This window comes from Rhynchophorus ferrugineus, unplaced genomic scaffold (genome assembly GCF_030347505.1).
Source record: "Rhynchophorus ferrugineus isolate W39M unplaced genomic scaffold, kcgeb_rfMv2 rfM9, whole genome shotgun sequence".
Classification (NCBI taxonomy): Eukaryota; Metazoa; Arthropoda; class Insecta; order Coleoptera; family Curculionidae; genus Rhynchophorus; species Rhynchophorus ferrugineus.
This window is the reverse complement of record NW_027472588.1, coordinates 24,078,380-24,104,596: the sequence shown is the minus strand read 5'-3', so window position 1 is coordinate 24,104,596 and position 26,217 is coordinate 24,078,380. Positions and strand designations below refer to the sequence as shown.

The window sequence follows — 26,217 nt, the reverse complement described above, 5'->3', positions numbered from 1 at the left end:
GCTGGAATAAATAGGATTCGAAAGGGATTAGGTAGAGTGAATGCTTAAAAAGTAACCATCCAATCTCTCTCGATTTTTACTAAGTCACTAAAAAAAACCCCTAAGCCAATCGTATTAAACTAACACAAAAATATATTATGATGAAAATTTGGTTCCATAACAATGTCTCTAATGTCTGTGAATCTCGGCGGCCTTTATCAATTTTTGGTAGTAAATAGCAAAATGTAATGAAAGATAGTCCACTAAAATACTTAAGATATTATTTTTCCACAAATTTATAATATAATTTTATGAAAAAACACTGATTTGAAAAATAATATCAATTGTTTTCTTAAAAACCAAACACTAACAAGTAGATTTAAATACTAATCACTGTAACTTTGGAATAAATATAATGAGATTGAAACCATAATCCCCATAAAGTTGATGACCACTATTTTCCAAGTAATCTATCTTGAATTATACCAAAAATATTGAAACCATTCATTCACCCTATGCTTGGAAAGTCATCTAGTTATTAACAGTAAAAGTATAAACCTAAAGTAATTTTAATGTCATTTTTTATAAGACCAAAACAGAAACTTTTCGATCTGTCAGTATATGACAAAAATGAAGATCATCCACGTAAAGAGCATTCAAAAGCTATATCACAAGATTCACAAATCGTAGCAAAAATTCAGGAAATAGCTCTGAAAGATCATCACTTGACGAAAATATATTTAATAAAACCTATAAGGTACTACCAATCACATCGAACTTATTTTCTTATTTTCGAGGTATTTTCCGTTTCAAAAAGCACGCATTCGATAAAAATGCAAGAAAAATTGTCTTATCAATGAGTATGAGTTTTGAATATACAACCATTATTAAGAATCCAGATAATAAACTAATTATTGAAGTTTTCTACACAGGTTAGGTCCAACCTCGTTAAACAAAAAATTCACAAATTTCTGAACTAAATGGTAGCAAAAATCCATATACTTGGGCATAATGCACAGCTCAAGATGCCATTGCTAGTACGAAATGTTTCAACATCCAGCCTATCCATCATGCTTAGTCCTCTCTGGTTTCTGGATTTTCTCACAGCTCAAAAAATTATTTGGTGAAAAATAGTTATCATCAAACAAAGAGTTAATAGGCAACTATAGAGCAAAGAATATTTGGTGATGCACTTGACCTTCGCGACAGCTTATTAAATCAATAATTCTGTTTTTCAATCACAGTTGGCTGTGCATTTCACAGAAACATAAATTCAGATAACATAATCATTATAAATAATAATAAATAGTTTATCAAGTCAGAGTCGTTAAATCGGTTGTAAAAAATTATAATAAAAATTACGACCAGTCCCTAGTTCAAAATTTACCTGATTTTATAATAATTCACGTTTCAATGCCATGTTTTTAAAATAAAACGGTAATGTTCGAACATCAAAGCGACGTAGAGAAAAAATATCCACCCATACTACTGATAAAGGTATGATTTATGTTAAACAACAGACTACGTCGAATCCTTAAAGTAATAAAATAATGGTTTGCGTTTAGCTTTTCATAATACTGTTCGTATGTAGAATTAGAAGTATATGTATAAAAAATAAGGAGTATACTCTTAAAAGTATTATCAAGTAAACAAAATTAAAATATTGAGTTGACGAAAAATATTTTCGATTTTTTAGTTTTTTTTTTCATATTATCAAAGCTATTTTTTAGTGATTTGTAGATTTGTTTTAGACATAGTGGTTATCATAAAATTCTTTTGAAGCTAACTTAACAGCATTTGCTTTGCAGAAACCAAGACACATGTTAGATGAACGCGACAGGAAAATGTGAGTATAGGAGTGAAAAATGAGTGTATAGTTCAATGATGTCAATAAAGATAATTATTTTAAAGGTCTTCAATCATATCAGTTGTTGACAACGGAGAGGTTCAAAGCTTATGATAAATAATTCATTTCCAATTCAGCAAAATATTCACATCACCTCCTTTGGCTTTAATACGGAGTTTGAGAACTATTTTCAATCTATTTTAACACTAATCCGCTTTTCATCGCTTGTAATTTTTTGTTTAAAAATTAGCTATCATTTCGCTTCAGCGGAGATCAACATATGGAAAATTAGGATATTATATTTCACACTGTTAATTAATGTATAACCCAATTATCGAGCTTCATTTGGTATTATATTAATGTAATTTTTTCAAATCCGTTTTATACTCGATAGAAATTAGAACACCGCATAATTTTGATTCCTGGAATTTTCATGCTTAAAGTGCAATAACTTTTCAGTGAGTAAACGAATGACACTGTTACCTACTAGAGATATTGAACTATTACCTACTAGAGATATGTGGCTTTCAAGTAATCTCTTATGAAAAACCGAAAATAATTTTTCCTAAGCGTTTTGAATATAACACTAAATAACTCCACAATAGGTACAATAAGGTACAACAAATCTAAACAATATCAAAAAATAATAAAATATTAATAACAAAAAAATTAAAGTTTGCTCTTTAAGTCTCAAATTATTAAGACATGGAAAAATTACAAGAGGCTAATAAAGAACCAGTTAATTCAACATAATAAAGAGCAGACAAATAAAATATTAGTTTTCATTTTAACCATTTTAACGGTAAGCAGGTCTCAAAATAAATAGATCACGAAAATTGAACATCTACTCTTATAGAAATGTTACTCTATAGGACAAATCCTCACTTGCTTTCAAGTTTTGATTTTCTGCCTCAATACGAAGAATCCCTCAACTGAGGCTCATTCGATGCACTCAAATACTTATGTGATGCTACTGTTAATGAAAAACATGTCGTGAGTGGTTACAAATTTTCAAAAATGGTGATTTTTCTATAGATAGTATATAGTATAGCTAAAGATCCAAACGCATAAAAATACTTTTGATTGGATTCAACTCGAACATTGAAATGATGGAACGACTAAGTGATTATATAGTATGAGAACGTGTGAACATATATTGCAAAAACCGGAAAACCACTATATATGAAAATAGCTCGCACTAATCAATGATACACGATCTAATTCACCAGAACTTCCGATATGCTGAAAGAGAAAATAATCATATCAATTACTAGCATACGAGCATCAATCAATCGCGTCAAAATATTAGTAGTTCTTGTATGGCAGCGATCAATTTTCGTACTTTTTCGATCGATCTGAATAAGTGATGATCAGCTGATGCTACGTCTGGTGGGTACGCTGAAGAACTCAGAACTTCCCATTTGAGCTGGAATGGTCACAACTCTTACGATATCCGTCACAACACTTGCAACGTACAGCCGAGCGTTGTTATACAATAAGATTACGTCAGTTGCTCGCTATTACTGGGAATTTTCGCAATAATAACAATATATCGTTCAATTTGTATAACATAAATATATATATTTGACATCTGCAGTAACATTTTAATTCAGTTTTAGCAGCTCGTAAGATATTACACCTAGATGATCTCACCATAAGGGTAGCAAACCTTTATGGCCATGAACATTCTGCTTCGGTGTGGATATAGATGCATACACAATACGCCACAGAAAACTATTCTTTTTTTATCTGGCAGGCAATGAAACCGTAATATTGAAACGGTTCGAAATGTGATTTTGAGACAATTCGTACGGTAGCCATTTTCTCTCTTTTTGGATCTTTCTTTCGCATGTAAACGTACAGAAACAGATTCATCAACTTTTACACTTGAGCTAAAGTTTGTGCTGGGTTGTCGTCCAGTAAGTCTTGCAATTCATTGTCTTTCAAATTTTCAATGGCTTCAAAATCATTACTTTTAAAATGTTAAAACCAAAACCAACAATTGATATATGACAGAAGAATTTTTAAGAGTTGATATGTTGATTATTTATATGGTACTTACGATTCTATCTAGTATTTCTATATTTTAGACCTTTTTTAACTATAGGCAAATAGTGTATTTTTAAAAAGGTTTAAATGATAATACCAAGTAAACTAGACGGAATTGTCGCTATTTTTTAAATTGTGGGATTTGTGGTCCTTGCAGATTCTCAGCAACACAAATAAATAACGTGAACGGCGACATTGTTGATACTTCTTTGTGAACTTTGTGACTTCTGGTTATGGCCAGATGTGATATCTTAACATTCCGGAGGAACGTTAGAACGTCATAAAGAGTTCATTTATGGAGACGCAATACTCAGCGTCACTACCTTTTCACTCTATTGATTGATTTTACTGTGTTTTGTGTTGCCTGTCAGAGTTTCATCAAATAAGTTTGTTTAGAGTATTCCAGTTTACTTTTTTAAATTTCACTCCATTTTATTTATCCCATTTATTATTTTCTATTTATTTAGATATTTAACCATTTATCTTTATCTATTTTATTTCCGTCTACCTTATTATTTATTCGTATCTTTCAATTGATTTTTAAATTACTGTATATTAAACATAAAATAATTTCGTGGTTGCAACTATAAAGTTTAAATTATAACTATTTTACAAGCTAGAAACTGATTCCAAAGTAACTGATGTATAGTTGGGAATTATTAATAATTTTTCTACATAAATGCAATTAAAATTGTTAATACCGACCCTTGATGGCAGCAGGGTCCGAATTAGGAGAAGTGGGTGCACACCGTCTAGAGTCAGTTATTTATTTGAGAACTTCGACTTACCCTAGTGATGCCTTCTAGTGGCAGGATTTTATGCGTTTACTTCCCTTGACCTCATTACATGTCCATTATTATTAGAGTTAGGACAAAAACTGGTACGTCGCGTGTTACCTTCTCTTCGTAATAAGTTGCACATGTCATACTTCATCGTAGTATGTTTATAATTAATATCAATTGTTGTACAATCATATTCAATTGTCTATTATTGGTTATAATTATCCCTTCATTGTTTTTGTCTACTATAGACTAAGATCGCTGTTAACCATTCATATTTATTCCGTCATTACTATTGACTGTCATTGTCATTATATGTTATTTATATTTTCAATAAAATTACTTGTCGATAGCAGCAGCGGATCCGAATTAATGTTAGCTGCCAGTAATACTAACTGTCAGTACCATCATATTTTATTATTACCTGATATTAGAAGTGATAATGAACAGTGATAATTACTAATTCTTATTATATTTCGTATCAATTTTAAGCTTGCTATTGTTGGTGAAAATTGCTTGTTCAGTTTTTGCTACGTTTGCTACGTTTTCATTTGGTTTTCAAAACTCTCACCCGATCATCGGCATCAAGATCTCGTATGCTTAGAATCTGCTTTAATTATTTTTTATTTATTATGGGGCTACTATATCATTTATTTTGATCTTTATTTTTATTTATTTAAGATACTAAATAGTTTTATTTAAATATCATTTTTATTTTACCCCCTATGTTTACCCCCTGCAACAGCTGGCCAGAATACATACAAGCGCCTAATATTATAAATTAATAGCATAGAATGGCGTCGAACTTGTTCTGCAATATGCGTAACTACGAATATAACAGATAATAAACGCAATTAATTCCACAAACATAGATAATATATTTCGAAAGCTTGGGGATCAAATATTTTGTTGTCTGTTAGTCACAAAGCGCCGCTAAATCTGGCACGTAAGTTAATTCTCGGAATGGGATTGTTAAGATTTATCTGGGTTTCGCGTTAAGTGCATTGTATCATCGTCGTCGGTGCAAACTCGTACCTTTGAATAACCATGTCGAAATTTGAGCCAGACCTCACAATCACGTCCTGGGCTTCTTTGTGCAGTAAATTGTAGACGTCAATGTTATTAATTTTGATGACGGAATCGCCGGCCACTAATCCTGCGCGTTCAGCTGGAGAACCACCGTTTACCTGCAAAGGATAAATACTTGTTTAGTGAATCATCGACGTTATTCAAATAGCGTAAAAATTTCAATATTAAAGCTGATAACGCTTCATTTTTAATATTTAGTTTAATTAAAGTAGTAAGTACCATCAAAGCTAATGAGACTAATACTCGTTTTTTATCCTTTTAAAAAATGAATCAGTTATCTAACAGGTCAATAGAAAAGTCCCCGGCCTACCATAGTAAAACACATTTTTTTGGCAAAATTAGTTTTTTTTTATTCAACACAATTCCCTTCGAGAGTGATACACTGATTAGAGCGACCCTGCAACTTTTCGATACCATTTTTGTAGTACGATTTGACCTTTGTTTCAAAATAGGCCTCAATTTCGGCGATCACGTCTTCATTCGACGAAAATTTCTTCCCAGCGAGCATTCTTTTGAGATCCGAGAACAGGAAACAGCCGCAGGAAACACTTTCTTTTTCTTCATGTGCGGCCGTTTTTCGGCGATTTCGTCATTCAAACGGTCCAATAACGCTATGTAATAGTCGGTGTTGTCCTTCCTTTTTCAAAGTAGTAAATGAAAATTATTCCATGCGTATGCCAAAATACAGACGCCATATACTTGCTAGCCGACTGTTGCATTTCCCCACGCTTTGGAGCGGATTCAACGTGTGCAGACCATTCGGACGACTGTCGATTGGACTTCGAATTGAAATGATGGAGCCATGTTTCATTCATTGTCACATATCGACGCAAAAACTCGGGTTTATTACGCTTGATCATCTTCAAACACTACTCCGAATCATCAAATCGTCGTTGTTTTTCGTCAAAAGTGAGCTCGCGCGGCACCCACTTTGCACAGAGCTTTCTCATAGCCAAATATTAGTGAATAAAATGATGTAGATGTTCAGTTAATATCTTTAGAGTGTCTACTATTTATTTCATTCAATTTCAATTTATGGTCATTCAAAATAATTTTGTGGATTTTTTCAATGTTTTCGTCAGTAACAACCTCTTTTGGGCGTTCACCGTCTTCGGTGCTTATTTCACCACGTCTAAACTTATCATACCAATTCAGAAGCAATATCTTATCAACACGCGAAATTCCTTTTTATATATTTTTTTCACAATAACGGAAGTTGCTCCACACAAAATGCTATAATTCACAAACTAATGATCCGACAGCTATCAAACTAGAAAGACTAGAAAAACATATGGATTTAATTCTAGTAGCGCCATATATGTGTCAGGCCGGGGACTTTTCAATTGTCAAGTTAATAGGGTATAAAGAACAACATTTTTATTGATAAATATTATACTACTTTTAACTGTATTTATATGATCTGGCGAACTATTAGGTCTCTTTTTTATTGGCTTTTCAAATTTCTAAGTCTGTCGCCTGTCGAGTGTTCAGGCCTTTTGGATGTTCAAACATCATTGAAGTTTCAACTAATAATAATTTATTGAGTAGTTCAATATTTGATAAAGGTTGACTGAGAAAATACGATAAACATATTTGGAAGTAAATAGATTAAATATATTAAATATACAAGTAATTTGATATCATTCAAAATGAAACTAATCTTTGGAACATAATAAAATCTAGAAATTATCCCTTTCGTTTTCTTTCCCAAAACTAGTACGAGAAGGATTACGTACATTTCCTTCTCACTCATAGCACGGTTGAAGAAAACAAAACATATTGCAAAGCACACATTCGAATAAAATAAACATAAACAAATCATAGTGTGGCATTGTTACTTTCCAAATAAAAAATGATTTGAAATAAACTGATCTCTTAGCCACAGAGAGGTAAGCAATTATCTTAGTAATACTACATACACCAATAACATCAGTACCATTATAGAAATATATAATATATAAAACTATGTTATATCCCGCAATGATTTCCAATTCTTGTTATATTTCATATGTATTATTAAATTCACCCTTGGCAATGAAGATTGGTTCAACAGGTACATTTTTATTTCGTTTTCAGAATTCTAATCTGACCGCTTCAATATCAAAATCGCAGACTTAAAATTAGATTAATTTATTTATTGTATAATTTATTGTAAAATTGTTTTGTTTAATTATATTGCCTTGGGTTTAAATTTAGCGCTACACTTGATTAAAACGATGATCAATTTTCCTCTTTCAAAATGCTTAATCAAGCATTGTAGCCGATATAGATGCTAAATAACTTTATATAAACAAACAAAAACCCTACAGAATATAATTTAAGGGAAGTTTTATAATTACCTTCTAATTGAAAGAAATATGCTGATAAACTATTATTAACTATACTATTAAACATCTGTAGTAGACCTAATGTAGACTTCTGTAGCATAAATTTGGTTAAAAATATGTCAGCTTTTGATATTTTAGATGTGATTATTATAGATACAGTTGATAAAAAGGGCCTAATATTGGATCGCATATTGTAAAATTAATATACACCAAATATTATGCATGGTGCACTATCATATGATCTAATCTACTACTACATAAATAAGGCAATTTTATAATATACTAGAGGACCCAATAGGCTTTGTCTTCCTCGAATATTGACTTTCCGTCAAAAAAAATTTAAAAGATCTTGGAACCCCAGCGCCTACCAGGTCGAATTCTGAATCTAAACCATCCTGTGAGAATTTCACTCAAACACACATAAAACATTTACTCACTTACACACGTACAGTAAATAGTATTATATTAGAGATAAAATAACATGAATTGAGCTGGTTCTTGTATACCACCGAAGACGTGTTCCCTCAATGAATTGAATTTACAGAAAATTGCCTTAAAAAAAGCTTCAGTGGTTAAACTTATAAAGTATGTTATCTCTATTAAGACACATCAATTTGGAGTTTTTTTCCTAAGCCACACCTTATTTTTTTGATGTAACATATCAAAAATAAATGTCAACTATGACTTTGTCAAGCTAATAATTATGTCTATAAAAACAAATACTGTGAAAAATCTTATAAAACTCTACATCCACTACAAGAATATAAAAGTATTATCTGCCAAGGAGTACCTTGAGGAAACGAGTCAAGTTCATATCGATGCTGACCACTTTTTAAAATTAACTAAACACGAAAACTTTCTCAGCAGCATTGCAAAAGAATTTATGAAAGAAAACTTATTAACCAATCTTAATATACGTCACGTAATTGTTACAATATATTTTGTCATATTTGTGGTAAACGATGATTCAATCGATATTTTCGTAGACAATATTCAACAAATAAAATGTTTCTATTTGCCTAATCTCCTGGCATTCATTTCCGATTCAAATATACATCTGTACCTATGCCAAATTGCTTGTAAATATTTTGAAGATGAGTATGTTTTAGAGAATATTATATACCCGCTTTTAAACAGAATACCAAGTCTTCAAAAAATTGCCGCTGAATATCGGAAAAGACATGCTGTTAAGAAAAACCATACAACCGTTATACAACCATTTGAAAATCTTAAGATGCACACGAAGAAAGTACCACCACCTCCCGCTACAACACCACTGAGACCGTATAAATTCAAAGCTTTCAAAGTCCCGTATAAATCATACGTTAGTGCAAAAGCGATTAAAAGAAATATTGAAATGATGCATGAAAAAAATCATGCGCAAGCAGAAAAATTACTGCAACAAGCACAAAAGGTAAATGAGAAATTAAGCAGATCAGCAAAATATGTATTGAAGAATAGAGAAGAATTACCGAAGACAATCTTCAAATCCAGGCCGATTCCAAAATTCAAAAGTACGGATATAAAGGGTAACTTGACCACCACACTAAGGGAAGCATCCAGAATTTTAAAGCATCAAGAGGAAGAAGTAGAAAAATTGAATAATTTGTTAAAAGGTGGATACGGCAAAGAAATGTTAGAGCGTTTAGAAGAGGAAGCCAAAAAACAGAAAGAAATAAATGAACTGCAGAAAATCGAAGCAAACCACCTTAAAGGTTTATTATCGCACGAAGAAGCTATATTAGCAAAGAAAAAGTGCATCGAAATAAATAAAGAGAAGATGGAGAAGTTCAAGGAGGAAAGAGTAAAACTTGTGGAAGATTTAGAAAGTTGGCGGGAGGCAGAGAAACAGAAAATACAAGCTCTAGTAGAGAAAAGTAACAATATTAAATACTTAGCTAAAGAAAGCGAGAAGAAACTTCTGGAACAAAAACAACAACTAGTCAAGCTGCAGCAGTACGAAACTCGAAAAATGCTGAAGCAAGCTTACGACGAAAAACTAAAAGATCTAGAACGAAAAACCGAGCTAATTCGGGAAATTAAAACACTACATCAGGTTACAACTAATATCAAAGAGTTTGATCCCACTGAAACTCCCAACTTAGGCCTGTTATGTGAGATGTCCATAGCTGAACTCCAGGAACGGTTACTTATAATGAAAACCGAAATGGTGCGTGAGCTCGAAGAAAAGAGAAAGAACATCTTGGAACAGAAAAAAGAACGCAGAATTATGATTGATAACGTGAAAGCTCTGATCGAGCAGAGCAAACAGTTGCAGCAAAGCAGGATAACAATTAATGAAATTTCAGTGAAAAATGAAGACAGTCCGGAGATTATAATCCTAAAGCAGAAGTTGGAGGAGAAAAGAAAGCTTCGTTTGGCGTCCACTTAATACATTTTATTATTTATATGTAACTAAATTCGTTATGATAATTGATGTCGATTTAGGTTCTTATTAAATTGGCTAGCATTATCTCTGTCAGATGTAACTTCTGAAACTATCAATGATATATGTTATTAGATGTTCTAAAACTGTTGTTTTTGTGTTAAATTGGTTTACGTATTTTAAAACGACGCCCTAGTCAATGAAGCTAATTCAAAGGTGAAGAATTTAACACCCAAAATAGTATTATCATAGATCCTTAACATATAGGCTTGTATCATAGAAATAAGTATACAAGTTGCAGAATTCCTACAAAATTCAAAGTGGAAACACTTAAGAAGGAAATCTTCACACGTCACATTTAATATCGCCAGTTTCAAATTGTAATATCGAAACGATTTCGAGGTTTAGCTAAGAAGTATTTCTATTTTTATGAAGATCTTGAAAAATAAACCAATGATTGTCCGATTAAAAAAAACGTGTCGTTTTATCAACGTAGATTTTGGAAAAAGAGATAATTAATTGCAAATAATTAATAATTAATCATAAATATTAAACAATCACAAACATAAATTACGGCCATGCCTGAGCAGGGCCGTCCTGTCGCCTTGCATTTATTTTATTAATATATTAATTATATTAGTGTAATTTATTTTAGTTTAATTATGTAAAAGTAAAATATGTATTTATAAAGAAACTATATAATATATTACGAGTATGTGATAATATGGTAGAATTTTCATAGAAGTCATTATTGGTCATCGTAAGGCCTTTTATTACAATTATATCAGGATCCGATTTTCCATATTATGGTTACCTACGTACTGGACAACTGGAGAGAGAGAGAGAGAGAGAGAGAGAGAGAGAGAGAGAGAGAGAGAGAGAGAGAGAGAGAGAGAGAGAGAGAGAGAGAGAGTAATTTTATATATATATATATATATATATATATATATATATATATATATATATATATATATATATATAAATTTGTTTTTCAAGTGGATTTGCTTAATTATTGCGATTTCAATTAATTATAAAGGCAATATAAATATTTTATAAAAATATTGAATAAATAATATACTTAAGTTATTTAAAATTTTTAAATAAAGGATAGGACGGAAAGATAACATTGAAACCGTTCGAATTAAATGTACAGTAAACAATTGTATCTTGATCTAGAAAATGGATATCCTGATGCGCACATTACATGAAGCAAATAAGTAGTGCTAAAGATAGTTGATAGTTTTGAGACGAAATGGGTGTTTTGTTTATAGCATTAGCGAATATCAGCGTTAAAATGTTCGGTATTATTTTAAAACAAATTAATAGATTTGTTTTCCAGAGGAGCGACGTTTTATTTTCGTAGTGATGACTCAATGTAATAAACCAGACTTGAAAATAATTTACAGATATACTCGCCACTGTTACTCAATATTTTGAATATTACAAAAATTTTAGAAATGGAAATATATCGTAAAAAATGTTATTCCAAACAAAATTTGTAGAAAACTGGAATAGAATATGAATGTCAAAATATTTTATGAGATTTTGAATTTTAATAAAAAATACAAGTATTATTTTAGAGAATTTAATGAAAACATAAAATAAAGGGTCTTGCAAATTTTTCATAAATAGATTATATGTTTATGTGAAAAGCACTGTTCCCATGTTATTATTATAGTGACTATTATAAATAATAAATTCTTATTTTCTACAAAAAAACTTAAATTATATGATTCATTATTAATAATATCTGTATATTAATTATGTATTATATCAGTATCTTATTAAATTTGCATGAAGACAAAGTAACAGATCAAATTAATGCATAATGAAACTTCTTATTTCCTTAAATATTCTCTTCAATAAAATCCACTATTTCATTCTTTATTGTGATTAATTAGTGATTTTAATATTTAAATGGGTATTTAAGAAATATTTGGAGTTATATTCAACCAGTTAAGTATATATCTAGAGAATTGCTCTAACTTTACTATGGGCAAAAGCCTACAGCTCAAACAACCAACAAACAAACCTACCAACAGCTCAAAGTTCCGCAGAGAAATAGATAATGCATTTTTCATTAAAAGAACACAGGTTCTTTTTCTGTAAATTTGGGTTGGGTTGAACAGGGTTGTATACTAACTGCTGAGCATATTGCGATTTACAAGGTTCTATCTTATATTTCCTCTGAATGCTATGCTATGTCTATATTTCTTCTATCGACCATCAGTGATTTTTTGATGATAAATATTATTATTCCCTAGTTGCTAAGTCTTTGTCAGTCATCCACGGTCTCCTGCTGCATAACTAACACATAATTCTTATATGAGTCCCTTCATATATTAGAATTTTTAGAAATAAACATTCTGACCGCATAAGAGTTCGCTGTATCCTCGCTACTTTCTACCAATAATATCACACTGATTAACGCCACTTCTTCATCAGATCCTAAGTCATAAGACATTGGGTGTTGGAATCTCTCTCAAATAAGGTTTGCACAAAAGCTTTTCTCCTTCCCTACAATTCCCAAAATCCGATCTCACGCTGTGACGCTCAACTAAGATTCACTCGATTACGCTAAGATTTACATCATTTAATAAATAACAATCACGCTTTTACCTCTCAGATCTGTTTGAACCAAATGGTTTCAGAGAGAATCGGCTCGAGAGATAGAGTTTAGTCCTAATATAGATATTCCGATAGATCTATTGTGTACAAATCGCCAGTATTTGTTACTTCTTATATATTAGTCCCTTTGTTTATGTACTTTAATCATTTATTTGTAAAATATTTTAATTATATCATTTATATTAGTCCATTTTATACCATTTAACTATACACATACCCGTTTTGTTTCCGTTATGCTATAACTCACTTTTTCATCATTCAAGTTTCATACTTCAAGTATACTAATTATAGAACACGTAGAATTTAAAACTGAACTTTTAATAACTGCTTTATATTAACGAAAAGAAGTGTGAACTTATTAGAACGACTGCAGAGATAATACTGCCGATCCAATATTATTCTAATATAAGTGAAACCCCCTTAAAATGTAAACACATCAATCATCACATGACGTCACTAAATACCACACCGGTGTCTTAAAATATCCAATGCATTAGTCGCGCAATATAACATATATGACGTGACAAAACTGATTCAGCGCGATATCCCCTTAGAACCCATAACGACTGTGTTTCGAAGTATTAGTGAGAAGTACTCTGAAAGATTATTAGTGCATCTCAAAGCACTCGCCAAACAGTTAAATGTGTGGGATGACAGTAAGTGCGTAGGCTCAAACGCAAACTACCATACGAACTGATTAATAGATACATAGAGTGAGATTTAATAATATCTAAAATAAATTAGAATAGTCTTTAGAATAAGTTAGAATAGACTTTAAAATAAGTTAGAATAGAATCTACAATAAGATTTAGATTATAAGTTGTACAGCAGATCACTTACTGAAGTAATCTTTTACATATCAGGATGGTTATTATATATAACGGAAATCATTTAATAATCCGTATTGCCCAGGGGCAGATTGTTGACGTTCTAAGAGATTAATGAAAAAAAAATTTAAGTGGATATAATCAATTAACTAATCTCAGTGATGCATTTAATTAATAAAAAATTTATTAAATAAAAAATAAAATTAATTATTTAAAATAATTAATTAGTCTTAGGTGCTACACTCTTTTCTGTTACATGTATATTTATGAAATCCCAAAATTGGCAATTCTGTTTATTTACACAATGTTGTTTATGAAAAGCAATGAAAATTGATAGAATTATCAAAGGATACTAATTCAATATTCAATTTTTAATTCATTTGATTCAGTAGTTTAAATAGGATTTCAAGGGATATTAAATTTAGATTAAAAATACTATATAATATTTCATAACCTGGAATAAGTTTAATAACTTATAAGCACACAACAAGGCAATATCCGCAGGAATGAAGTGTTTGCGCAAAGTATCGAGTAATCCAGTTCAGACCATGCCAAAATATATGACGAAACTATTGTTACGTCACATGGCGTTTTGCTAAATATAACGGTCCGCCAATGCGAGAAAAATTACAAATACTAACGAAAATATGATTGGGAATTTTAAAAATAGGGCACAGTTTAGACAGCGGCACAACATTCGATTATTATTTTTACCACTTTTATTTCGATTCGAGTACACAGATTACGTAGCGTTCAACGTAAAAATAACGGGTCTAAATAATACACACTAGTGTTTAGCATAGTCGTAATTGTCGATTATCTTGCAATATGAAGGGCACATAGCAATAAGAAATTAAAAAGGATGTAGCAGAAATAAACCCGTTTCTATTGATTTAATTTAAATTATCATTATTCACTGTCTATTCCTTTATATGTCTATACATACTATGTTGGCAAATTCCATGACGGCTCAAATGTGAAATACATTTAATCCTGGATGATATCAGGTACTGCTTCACTATGACTTCACATCTCTTTCCAGTTCAAGTAATGATTCTTATACTTTCTTTGTGAGCTAGTCAAAATTTAAGTGCTTCTATAAACGTAAGGCATTGCATCTTAGACTAGATTTAAAAGCTCCTAGTCTCATACTTCGTAAATAAGTGGAAAATGCTGAATTATATAAGAAGCAGACATAATATAGTTGAGATCTGATAATACATTTATAGATCCGTACTTAATATTATCGCCTAGTTTTCTGTAGACTTAATAATATTAATATCTTTAACTGCTTTTGGTTCTGGAGAATCTCCTGGTTCTACAAAAATGGCCGACAGATAAATTTGAGTGATGTGACAAGACAATTCTGCATTGTTCTAATAGGAAATCTTAAGCTCGATTAAGAAGATGAAGAGTTATATCACCAGCAAATAGACGAATGTTGACACTTGGACTTACTTACAGAATATTACTTTCAGAAAGACTTACTTACTACTGAGTAAAAAAGCTCCATGTTAAAAGTGAGTTACTATACAGAAGACAGTTGGTGTACGCTACAAAATGATTGAGAAAATAAACAGATTAACGTTCAGTTGTTCAATTACTTACATTGTTTTGGCTGTTACATGTTATCCATAAATTGATTTAAGAATTTGTCCGAAAAAAACACTTTTTTGTTTTAGTTATTTTGTAAAAAGGTTATAAAACGTTAGGTTCTTTTTGAAATGACTAACAGTTGTAGTTTATAGAATTCAGTGTGCTATATTAATTTTATCCAACAGTCTTTTTTTTATCGTAGTATATTATTTTATCAACAGTATTACTTATTACCAGTATCATCACCAGTATTATCATTACCAGTATTTACTTGGCTACTTCATTCAACTTCAGCTTTATTTATTTCATTGTCAATAAAATGTAAAATATATAATAATCAAGTTAATGAGATTGAAGAAGACCGTAGGCAGCGTTTAAGGCTAAATCGATTGATAATTTGATAAGCGTAATAAACACTTAGATTCAATCCAATGATAGATTACTTTGAATTACTCGATTGAATATTTAAAGGTATATTCCATATATATGTCATGCATGAGCTTTTGTAATAAAAAATAATTTCATTAAAACTTTATATGCAGTTTGTTTAATTCCACATCAATACCGAAGTATGGAACTTGTCACAAATAATCTAATATACCCTAAAATAATTTACTAAAAATCACTGCTAATACTCTCTGGTATTCTAAAACTAATTATTTTCGCAAAGTAATGTTTCTAATGTATTTCACAGCTCTCCAGAGAAAGAGAACGCATATAAAGGAATCAAGTTTCACATTTTTTGCGATATTGCAGCATATTACATTAAATTAGACGTGGATTTACTCATCACTAAGCCAAAGAAATATACAAGTAAAATATATATACCAAGAAATATACCAATTTAATTTAAAAAACGGTTTACTAATAAAATAACAAGAAGGAAAAAATACACCGATATTACTTTTGGTTGAAGCCACATTCCAATGACGGATAAAAGCCTCATTTTTACATGACTCATTTTCTTGTATCTCGCCCATTCACCTTATTTTAGTTCTCTTTTTGACCGTATGGTAGTCATTTATTAAGATTGCGTCATTTTGGTTATCATTTTTATTTTCTTTATTACACTTAGTGTTCATTTGAAGTTATTTTTATTGCAACATAATCTCATTTACTTTTATTATTCTACGTTATTAGGTACTCTTATTTAATCAAAAGGAATATACAAATTTAATATATACATTTTCCTTTTACTACTACATAGAATATAGGATATGAACAATCAGTGTATTTCGCGCAAAATTATTATGTTGAGATTCCGCTGTTATACTGCATTATACGTTATCATATCATACAAATCATCAAGAAATCCTACAAAATATCCTATAAAAATCCAAGAAAAGTTTTAGTACCAGATTCATTTCAGGACCTTAAATGTGGTCCTATTGTTCACTGGTGGTCACAAATGCAGATTTCCCGCACCATTTGAAGATACTTGGAATTAAAGATGGTATGAAGTAACATTGCGACTTAATCATAAATGTCTAATTAACTTAGTGAACTGAATAATTAATGAATAATTAACTTATTAAACTGAAAACATTGGCCCTTTTATCATGTTAAATAAAACCTTAAAATTCACTGTAGTTATTTGTAACATGCATAGGTACGTTCCGCAATTTATCTTTATCATGTCGGTAAATAATGATATGTTTCTTGGCTTAAAGAGATAACTAATACTAAGCCAATCCCATTACTGGCTCATTGAATGCCCAGGAAATAATAAATTAGCAATATTGATACAAGATTTTTTATACTAACTGTTGATTGACCCACTAACCAAACAATTTTGTAAACAGAGAGTGTCAACAGTATTTCAGAGAAATTTTTTTTTATTTAAATCCAACCAAAACTCAAAAAAAGCACAATTCGAGATTTTTTATCGGTAAAAATTAGGTTTTCGAGTTTATAAAACAATAGTAATGATACAATATTACCGTAGTAATATTTACTACTTATTAAATTTTATATTGTTTTATATTTTTGTAATTATGTTTTTTATATTGTTTTTAGTGTAGTCCTTTTGGTATTAAAAATACTCAATTTCTTCTATAAAGAACGTCGTGTAATATCTTGAAAATTTAGAATTTTTTGAAAGTAAAATTCACTGACGTACGTAACAACGTACACTGACACTTTGAAATAATTAAATTTTTGAACAAAACAGACCTGAATCAAATAATCAAAATATAAAACTATCAATGACACCCTGATGATCTAATGACAAGGAAAATGGAATGCATTATTATTTAAGAGTATAGGTAAATAAATTATTGTTTTATAATAATAATGATATATTGACTGAGATGTCTTTCGGGTTTAAACTACAATCATCTATTCGTTTTAAGTTAAGAATAGGAAACTCAAGGTAGTCAATTCATTAATGAGGTTTGTGGATCAAGAATAGTAGCGATAATATTTGGAGATTTTTAGGAAAATTTTACTGCTTTTATATATTGTGGTGGCTTTTTCGTTTGGTTTTAACTATATTGGCTGTGTTTGATCTGAAGGCATATAGAAATTATTTTTATTATTTCATTTTATTCAATAATTTTTTAAATGAAACGTGTTATTTCGAAAAATGTTCAATGTTTGTTTCCCTCCTTATATATAATTTCAACATTAAATCAATTATTTATCATATTTGTGTATTTTTATGTATAAAAAATGATAATGATGTGTAATATGATGTTTTTATACAACTAGAACAGCTGGACATATATTAATTATATTTTTATTATATCGTCTTATTCAATATTTTTTAAATAAAATGTGTTTAATAAAATTTTACCATTTTTATTTACCTCCTGAACCTATTTACCTGCTTAATATATTCGAGAGTAAATCTAATAATCAGGATTAAAAAAATATACAGCCGTACATAGAACCTCCATCTTGCTCGAAGTCGGTTAAAAAAAATAAGTAAGTTAAGCTGCATATGCGCATGCGCCAAATTTGGATTATTCTGTCTTTTAAAATCAAATGGAGCCATTATGCACATGTGCCAAAAACCGGAGATATTGTTGAGAAATGTATTCTAGCATAATTAACTGGAATTTAGACAGAAGCTTGTGTCCGATCACCATAAGCAGTAGCCTACTTGCCTAACCGAAGATGAGTGGAATTAGGAGTATTTTATATATTTAAGGAAACAAAGTGGAACATATGGTAATTAAATCACTTATGATATGATATTAGAGATGACTGATATCAGCTATAATTTTGTGTTTCAATGCGAAATGTGTCCAGTACATTCTAGAAAACATAGATACGTTTCTAAAGTAACCTATTTTAATTTAGCTTTTATATTTTATAGAGGTTATTAATTTTACACAGAATTAATATGAAATTGAACACGCAAAAGTAAATGTTACTATAATTTTGAATATTGCTAGTACTCTTTAAATAACAATTCTATAAAACTAGATTAAAAAAAATAAATTGCAGTACAAGAAATCAACTTAAACTTAACATATTGGTAACCACCAAAATAAAAGTGACCTTTTAATCTGTATTAGTCACCCCAGTCAAGATTTCTTTAAAAAATATTTAAAGCAGATTATATTCTTTGTTTAGAATGTTTATAAAAGATACACCACTGGCTAAAAATATACTCATTATCAGTAATGACTAATGCTGGTTAAAATACAACAAACTATATACTTGCTACTTAATAAACTTACTGTAATAAATATGTGTAACAAAAGAAATATGATAAAAACTAATGCGTTCTACTACTTTTATTTTATATATCAACTGTTATACCTATTATACAATTGGTTTAAATATAAAACAATAATAATAAACAATATAATTTATTTAGTTATTCTTTTTGTTTTTCTTGTTTATTCTATTTCCTTTATATAAATTTAGTGCTAAGTAGTATTCGGTATAAATATGTCAGAGTAAGTGTTGCGAGGCAATAATATTAGAATAATTTATTATGTTATAAGATATATATATATATATATATATATATATATATATATATATATATTTAATATCTACTAATATCTACTGATATGGAAGATGGAAAACTTGTGACTATTGTTATCAAATTTTCATAAAGCAAGCTGCAGTTTTTGAGCATTCTAAGAATTTGCAATACATATGTCCCATCTAAGTGAGAAAATCATAGTTAGGGGAGTATTTCTCTCACTAAAAAACGAATCGATCGTGTCTTAAATCCGCCGTCTGAACCACCGTCAGGTACCCTAGGGAGAAACTTGGGATCAAACAAGGTGTATCCATTGAATCGAAAAAATCTGAGTACAACACAACCAGTCAACAATACATTTTTTTCGTCAGTAACTAACTCGGGAACAGCAAAATCTCCATAAAAAAACGCATAATCAAGTTCACATCGAACAGAACGATAGAGTCCTCACCAGTTACTTTGTTCATTCAGCAGTTGAGTCTAAGGACGTGATCGACGTTGAAGCTCGTTAATCACTTAAATTTTCGCCAAAATCATGCATTCAAATTAGTGTCGGGATACCAAACTCATTTCAAAATTTTGTTTCATCATACGTACCGATATGTAATTCTAATTCAACTTTTATATTTTCTTTTTTTATCGCTTTGACAGGTGTTGTCATTTCGCGACTATACAATAGTACGTTGTTGATCTAAAGAGGACGGGAACAAACATAAAGTGTATATATAAAATAATAAATCAATTCAATTAATCAGTTCAATCAATTTATATTTATGCTTTAGCAATATTAATACATGTAAATGTAGAGGCTCGTAATGAAGCAAAACACCATAGAAAAAATTAACATCATAAAAATATTATAGCTAATTTAAAAATATGGTAATTCCTTTCAAGGTGGTATTCAGGAACAAACAATACCATAAATCATAAATATATAACCAGATGCTATGCAATAAACCGCAAAATTCGGAAAATAAATAACGGAAGCAATGGTTCGCATAAACTGCAAGCAATATTCTCTTCATCGCTCACTTCTGCAAAGACATATCTAATTCGGACGAATATGGACGTTATCAATTACTTTTAAATCTGACTTGGAATAATCATTTTAATCACACTGATAAGTTGAGTGGGTAAGGCGAAAGGATTTATGAAATTATTAATTAATAGGTTTATTAATGACTATCCAAGTCATCATGCATGCGCTTTAGTTTGCGATTGAACGTAATTTTGATTGCAGGCAACAGTGTAAAATTTAATAAGAAGCAACCATCCCAATCAGTCCAGAAACAAAATCAAATAGATGTCTTCGCAAATGATCTCAGAGCTCGTCACTTGTATGATTTTGACTTTGCCTAATGTTGAACATATTTAGAGACTCACATTAAAAAACAGTTTCAGTTAAAATAGCCGATTAAACAATATAAAACACATCTGATAAACGATTATCAAAAAATAATTAAACTTAGATTTTAGATTTTAGACACTTAACGTGTAATTATACCTATGTTTAAGCAATTGAAAGACTATTGACATACTAGTAGATTAAAATTCTCTATTCTATTAAAATCTATCTATTTTTCTATATAAATTAATAATTTTCATAGAATCAATTATTAAATTAATGACAGTACAAAATCAAAATAGTCGTAAGACAAAAAACCTGTCACTCTGCTTCTCGAAAACCAACCATTTAAAATAAAAACTGTCGAAAAGTTTAGTATTATATCTGTAATTGAAAATTTCTCGAAATAGTGATTTATTGTTAAATATAATTAAAAATGTCATTTCTAGATAACCAGTAATGACTAATCCTTATTTATCAGTTGTGATTCAAGGTATACTGAATAGATAATTTTACTAATTCTTAGTAATATATATTTTGGTAAAAATAATCGATAAACAGTTTAATGCACATTATAATCCACAAATACTGCTTAATTAATTAGAATGGCTGTAAAGAAATTATATCTATTAATAATGTTCAATTGTCTGCTTTTAAAAGGTATTATTTGTTGAAATATAAGTGGAATTTTAACGTAAAGGATAAACGGAATTATCTGTCGATATAATATTTTGATATAGTTGGTGAAATCATAAATCAAATAATAATCATCATCATAGATCATTAAGAAACTGATTACTTAAACAGTGCCATTGTTAGTATACGTTAATCTAATAGGTCAAATAGAATTAAACAAATTAAAAAAGTAAATTATATGTATATTATATTATAATTTGATGTTAGTTACTAATACACCCAGCCAAAGGTTTAGTCTTGTTTTGAGAAGCATCAGAATATCATCAAACGTCTCCTAGCCAGCACACTCCACATAGTGGGAAGATGAACGAAGAAGAAGAAGCATGAGGAGGAGTAGCGCGTAAAGACTGAGGAGTACATTTCCCTCTCCAACATCATTGAAACAATTGATAAATATGTTGGGGCAAAAATGAGACCATATTGTCCATTAGAAACTATTCAGAGACTCTACTGCGCGAACAATTTTAGCTGATTTTTGTAGCGACATCTTATTAATTAATAAATATTGAGTATATATTAAGTGTTCATATTATTTTATCCATTCCCTGTCTAACTGCCTATTTACTGCCTACCAGAGAGCGAGAATTTATATAAAAAGCATTGAGTAATGTGTTAATTTTGCCAAATTAAAATTCTGGGTACCAATTACTGTTACTAAAAAAATGATATAGTATTGAATTTGAAATTAAATACTGTACCGAATAATATACAACCATGTAATATAATATAAACTTTCCAATAATTGAACTATTGAATTGACAATTAAAAAAATGAAAAAACAACTAAAAGAAATTGAACCATTAGTTGTCGTTGGTAATTTATCCTTGGACGGGTAATTATTTATAAATTTAAATTGCGCACACGACGAGATGAAATTAAGAAAGTTTCTGTGAATCAGACGGTGTTTTAGATGAAAAACGCTCGTTACTTACGTTGACGAATTGCAAAATAAAATGTCTTAGTCACATAAATGTACACGCCCCAGTAATATAATTGTGCTATACTTGTTCTTGTTTTAATAAATACTGGAACTAAATATAAATTAATTACAATCGTAAATTGTTCACAAATCGAAATTATATTAAAATATTCTTTATTTAAATAATATCAGTAATTTTTATTCATTGTTCTTAGTTTATATGTAATATCTCAAGCTGCAATTGTTGAATATATAGTGAAACAAGTTTTATAAAGTAATTCCTATTCGTAATAATCCTCTATCCAACCTATTTCTACAGCTTAAGGCATTCATCTTTCCTTAGAAGCACTATTAAAATAACCTTAATAAGGCCATTCCTTTGACTAAAATCTATTAATTCCCAAGTGCTCTTTGTAAGTGTGCCATAAATATGATATGATAACAACACCTACATCTTTTTCATATTTAAATCTTCGTATAATGTTAGCAATTTCGTCGATTGTGGAGCCAGTTGTAATCTCCCACCATCTCATCCTTTTTATTGTATCTACCGCCATGTGAATAAGATGTAGTGTATGATTAATTATTTCTACCCAGAGGCATTACGATAATCTATTACTATAATCATTATTATAATCTATTATGCTTATTATTATATGTTATGATAATTCTGGTTATGTTTTCACTTTAATTTTAAGTTAATTTCTTATAAATGATTGTGAAAATTTTATGAAATTCAGAAAAAAGATACAAAATACTTGTTATTTATTGATTATTGAAGAAATTAATAAACTATAACAAAGCTGAGACAACAATTTGAGTTTAGGCATGTATATCAACCCCAGTATATATCTGTTAGTATAATTTTATATATTACTAGTACAAAACTAATCTCAAACATAACTAATTAAGAAAGTTATAATACACTGTAGATGTGACAATATCAACAAAGTTTATTAGCTCATTTTAATCGGTAATTTTCAAAGCTCAGATGCTTGTAAATATTATAAAATGTAACTAATTACCTAATACTGTTTGGTGAGGTAGATTAAATACGTATACATCAATATTAATAGCATGATTCCTAGTGATTATTAACAGAACTAATTTGCCGGCTTAGTGGCGCAGTGGTAAAGGCGATAGGACGGTCCTCCTACTGTTGCGATAGCCGCAGGTTCTAATCCTGTTGGGGTATGGTGGTAAATTTATATTTGTGATTGTTTAAAATTTGTGATTGTCCTAGGCAAGAGTGTAAAAGCCGACAAGGAAAATGATCCCAGTCACACCTGTAACCAGGGTGGATAAGACCGGATGTCTTCTGGGATAATTTCGAAAGTTGGTCACTCGCCAGTCGGTAGGTTTAATACTGAGAACCGTGGTTCGGAGCCCACGTTAAACTGTAGGTCCAGGCCAGATAAACCCATAGTTGGTAAAAGGAGACTTTAAAATATAGATAAAAAAATTTGCATGAGAAGTTTGGAGTATAATTAAAATATGCGTTGTTTAAACAATTTATTATAAAATACAAAGAATGTTTTCATATTGAACATTTATTAGCCTTGCCTATATTTAGTTTATAAATATTGGTCTCTATTCAATCGTCTGTCATTAATTTTTATGACACTCTTATTTAAACTTTATTTTTTGCTCTCTTTGGGACACGCCTCTAGCACTCTAATTTATGTAACTTTAGTATTAATTATCGCAAATACATGTATCATTTAATTCATTATCCTCTATATTAGGTTGTTCAGGAAGTAATGAACCACCATCTTTTATAAAATACACCATTTGCAAAAGCTCGTTGCAGCCATTTGCAATTCGTGCGTCATTTTAAAAAGGTATGAAACGATTTTGTAATTCTATATAAATATAAGATTTTAGTGCGGTTTCATGGGGTGTAAAAATACTTTTTTTGTGGTAACATAAAGTCAGATTCTTGTGCACTTTTTGGATCAACTCATTGGGATAATTCATGAACATTTTTAGAAGAAAAAATATTTTTAGCAAAATATCGAAAAATAAAGTACGAATTGTTTTAACATCCAAATTAATCGTCGGATTTAGCTTCCTCTGTCTTTTCCTTAAATTTTATTTCAAAAAATATTATATAGGAAACAATTTGCACTAATCCAAGTAGATAATAAATATAATTATAATATAGAATAATTCGTTCTTTTCTTTTCGGTAATTTTAAAAATTATTTAAGGTTCAATTAATGTGAAGAAATGCTTTGATTTTTTAAAATATTATCCAAGTTCTTTAATAAAAATACTTTGACCCACATTATTTTGTCATCATCAATTCACAGACCTTCTTGACTAATATAGCCCAAATGCAGGATCTTCAGACTGAATCTTCTGATCACTTTCTAAGAATTCCACTCATATATTTTTATTGTTAGACAGAAAATCATCGCAAAGGTATGCATTTTAATTATTAATTGTTATGGCAGTTCTATAAGCAAATATATTTCTAAGATGGCATCAGAGGAGCCCGTTTTTTTCTGTTATTGGATTCCGAATAACTGGAGCTCATAGTTCAGATTTTAATGGTGTCTCGTAAAATAATCAGTTACACTGAACAACCTAATTTAGATTATTTTAGGTTATTGTTTAGAATTATTTAATTATATAAGCTAATCATTAACAATATATCATATTTGTTAAAATCTAAGTTAGTCAAATCAAGTTAATTCGCAATGAAATTAAAGTTAAAGGTAGTTTAAAAAATAGGTTGTGTGTTCAAATTAGCAGATAACCATTAATGCCAATGCAGTTAGAGGTAGTACCGATGCGTAACCAGAATGTAAAATCTTCATAATTCAATGGAAACTTGTTGCGTGTTAAATTATCCAGTCAGACTCTTTTGTTCCGCAAGACATCCATGCTAATTATTTACGAGAAATCCGGAATAAAGCAATCAATACAGGGTGTTATTTTTCTACCTATCAAACATCGTCAATTATTACAATGCTATTGAAACGCATTTTAGGTACTTTGTGTATTATTATCGTTGATTAATAATCGGATAAGTGAATAATTGTACTCGAATTTATATTTGTATTTCTACATAATGAATAGTTCTACATATATAATATTTTTACTAGCACTTTTATACTAGCAAAAGGGCTTTGCTTTCTCGAGACCAGTGTCTAGTTTAGATCAATATTCAAATAATATATATCAGTAATATATACAAATTTATCATAGATTGAGCCTTCTATAATAAGTAATCAGGGTTGCTGGATGTTTATAAGATGGTGGATATTTTCATTGGCATTGCATTGATTTTTTTTAATTACAGAATTTATTACTTATAGTATGTATTTAGTAACCAGTTCTTTTTTTTAATTTTGCATAAAGACCTTATAACATGAACATATAATTATTTATATGTTGCTTTAACATTTTAACTTCCATAAGCCATAATAGCCTATTTATATATAATAACATTTTATTCTTTGGCATATACTTTGGAATCTTATATGATAAGTAAAAACTTTAATGATTACCTAGTTTTTTATATTTGGTATTTTTCAGTTTTTAAGCATACTTAGTTTTTGTTATGGGAAGGGATGCTGGATGAATGACATTCTGTAATAGCTGTATAGTGGTGAATGACGAAAGCTGTTGTTTCAAATATTTTATTTTTATTTTTTAATATATCATGGATGGAATATATCATCGTTCAGATACCCACCAAGTGGCTCAATTCTTAAAGATTCTGCCGCACAGATTGAAAAATTTGAGTGATTATTAACAGAACTAATTTGCCGGCTTAGTGGCGCAGTGGTAAAGGCGATAGGATG

General features: G+C 29.8%; 1 protein-coding gene across 8 annotated transcripts in view; it reads right to left on the bottom strand.

Annotated features, from left to right (window-relative positions):
* Positions 1-26,217, bottom strand: part of Zasp52 (Z band alternatively spliced PDZ-motif protein 52) — a 98,395-nt gene that overhangs the window by 43,971 nt on the left and 28,207 nt on the right. For 4 of the 8 annotated variants that reach the window (XM_076413314.1, XM_076413316.1, XM_076413313.1 and 1 more), the window contains exon 2: positions 5,689-5,840. In XM_076413314.1, coding sequence (XP_076269429.1) covers positions 5,689-5,840 — 152 coding nt within the window. Of the gene's footprint in view, positions 1-5,688; positions 5,841-13,300; positions 13,492-26,217 lie in introns of those variants that run through there. The other 4 variants (XM_076413318.1, XM_076413320.1, XM_076413317.1 and 1 more) reach the window with 2 other exon arrangements.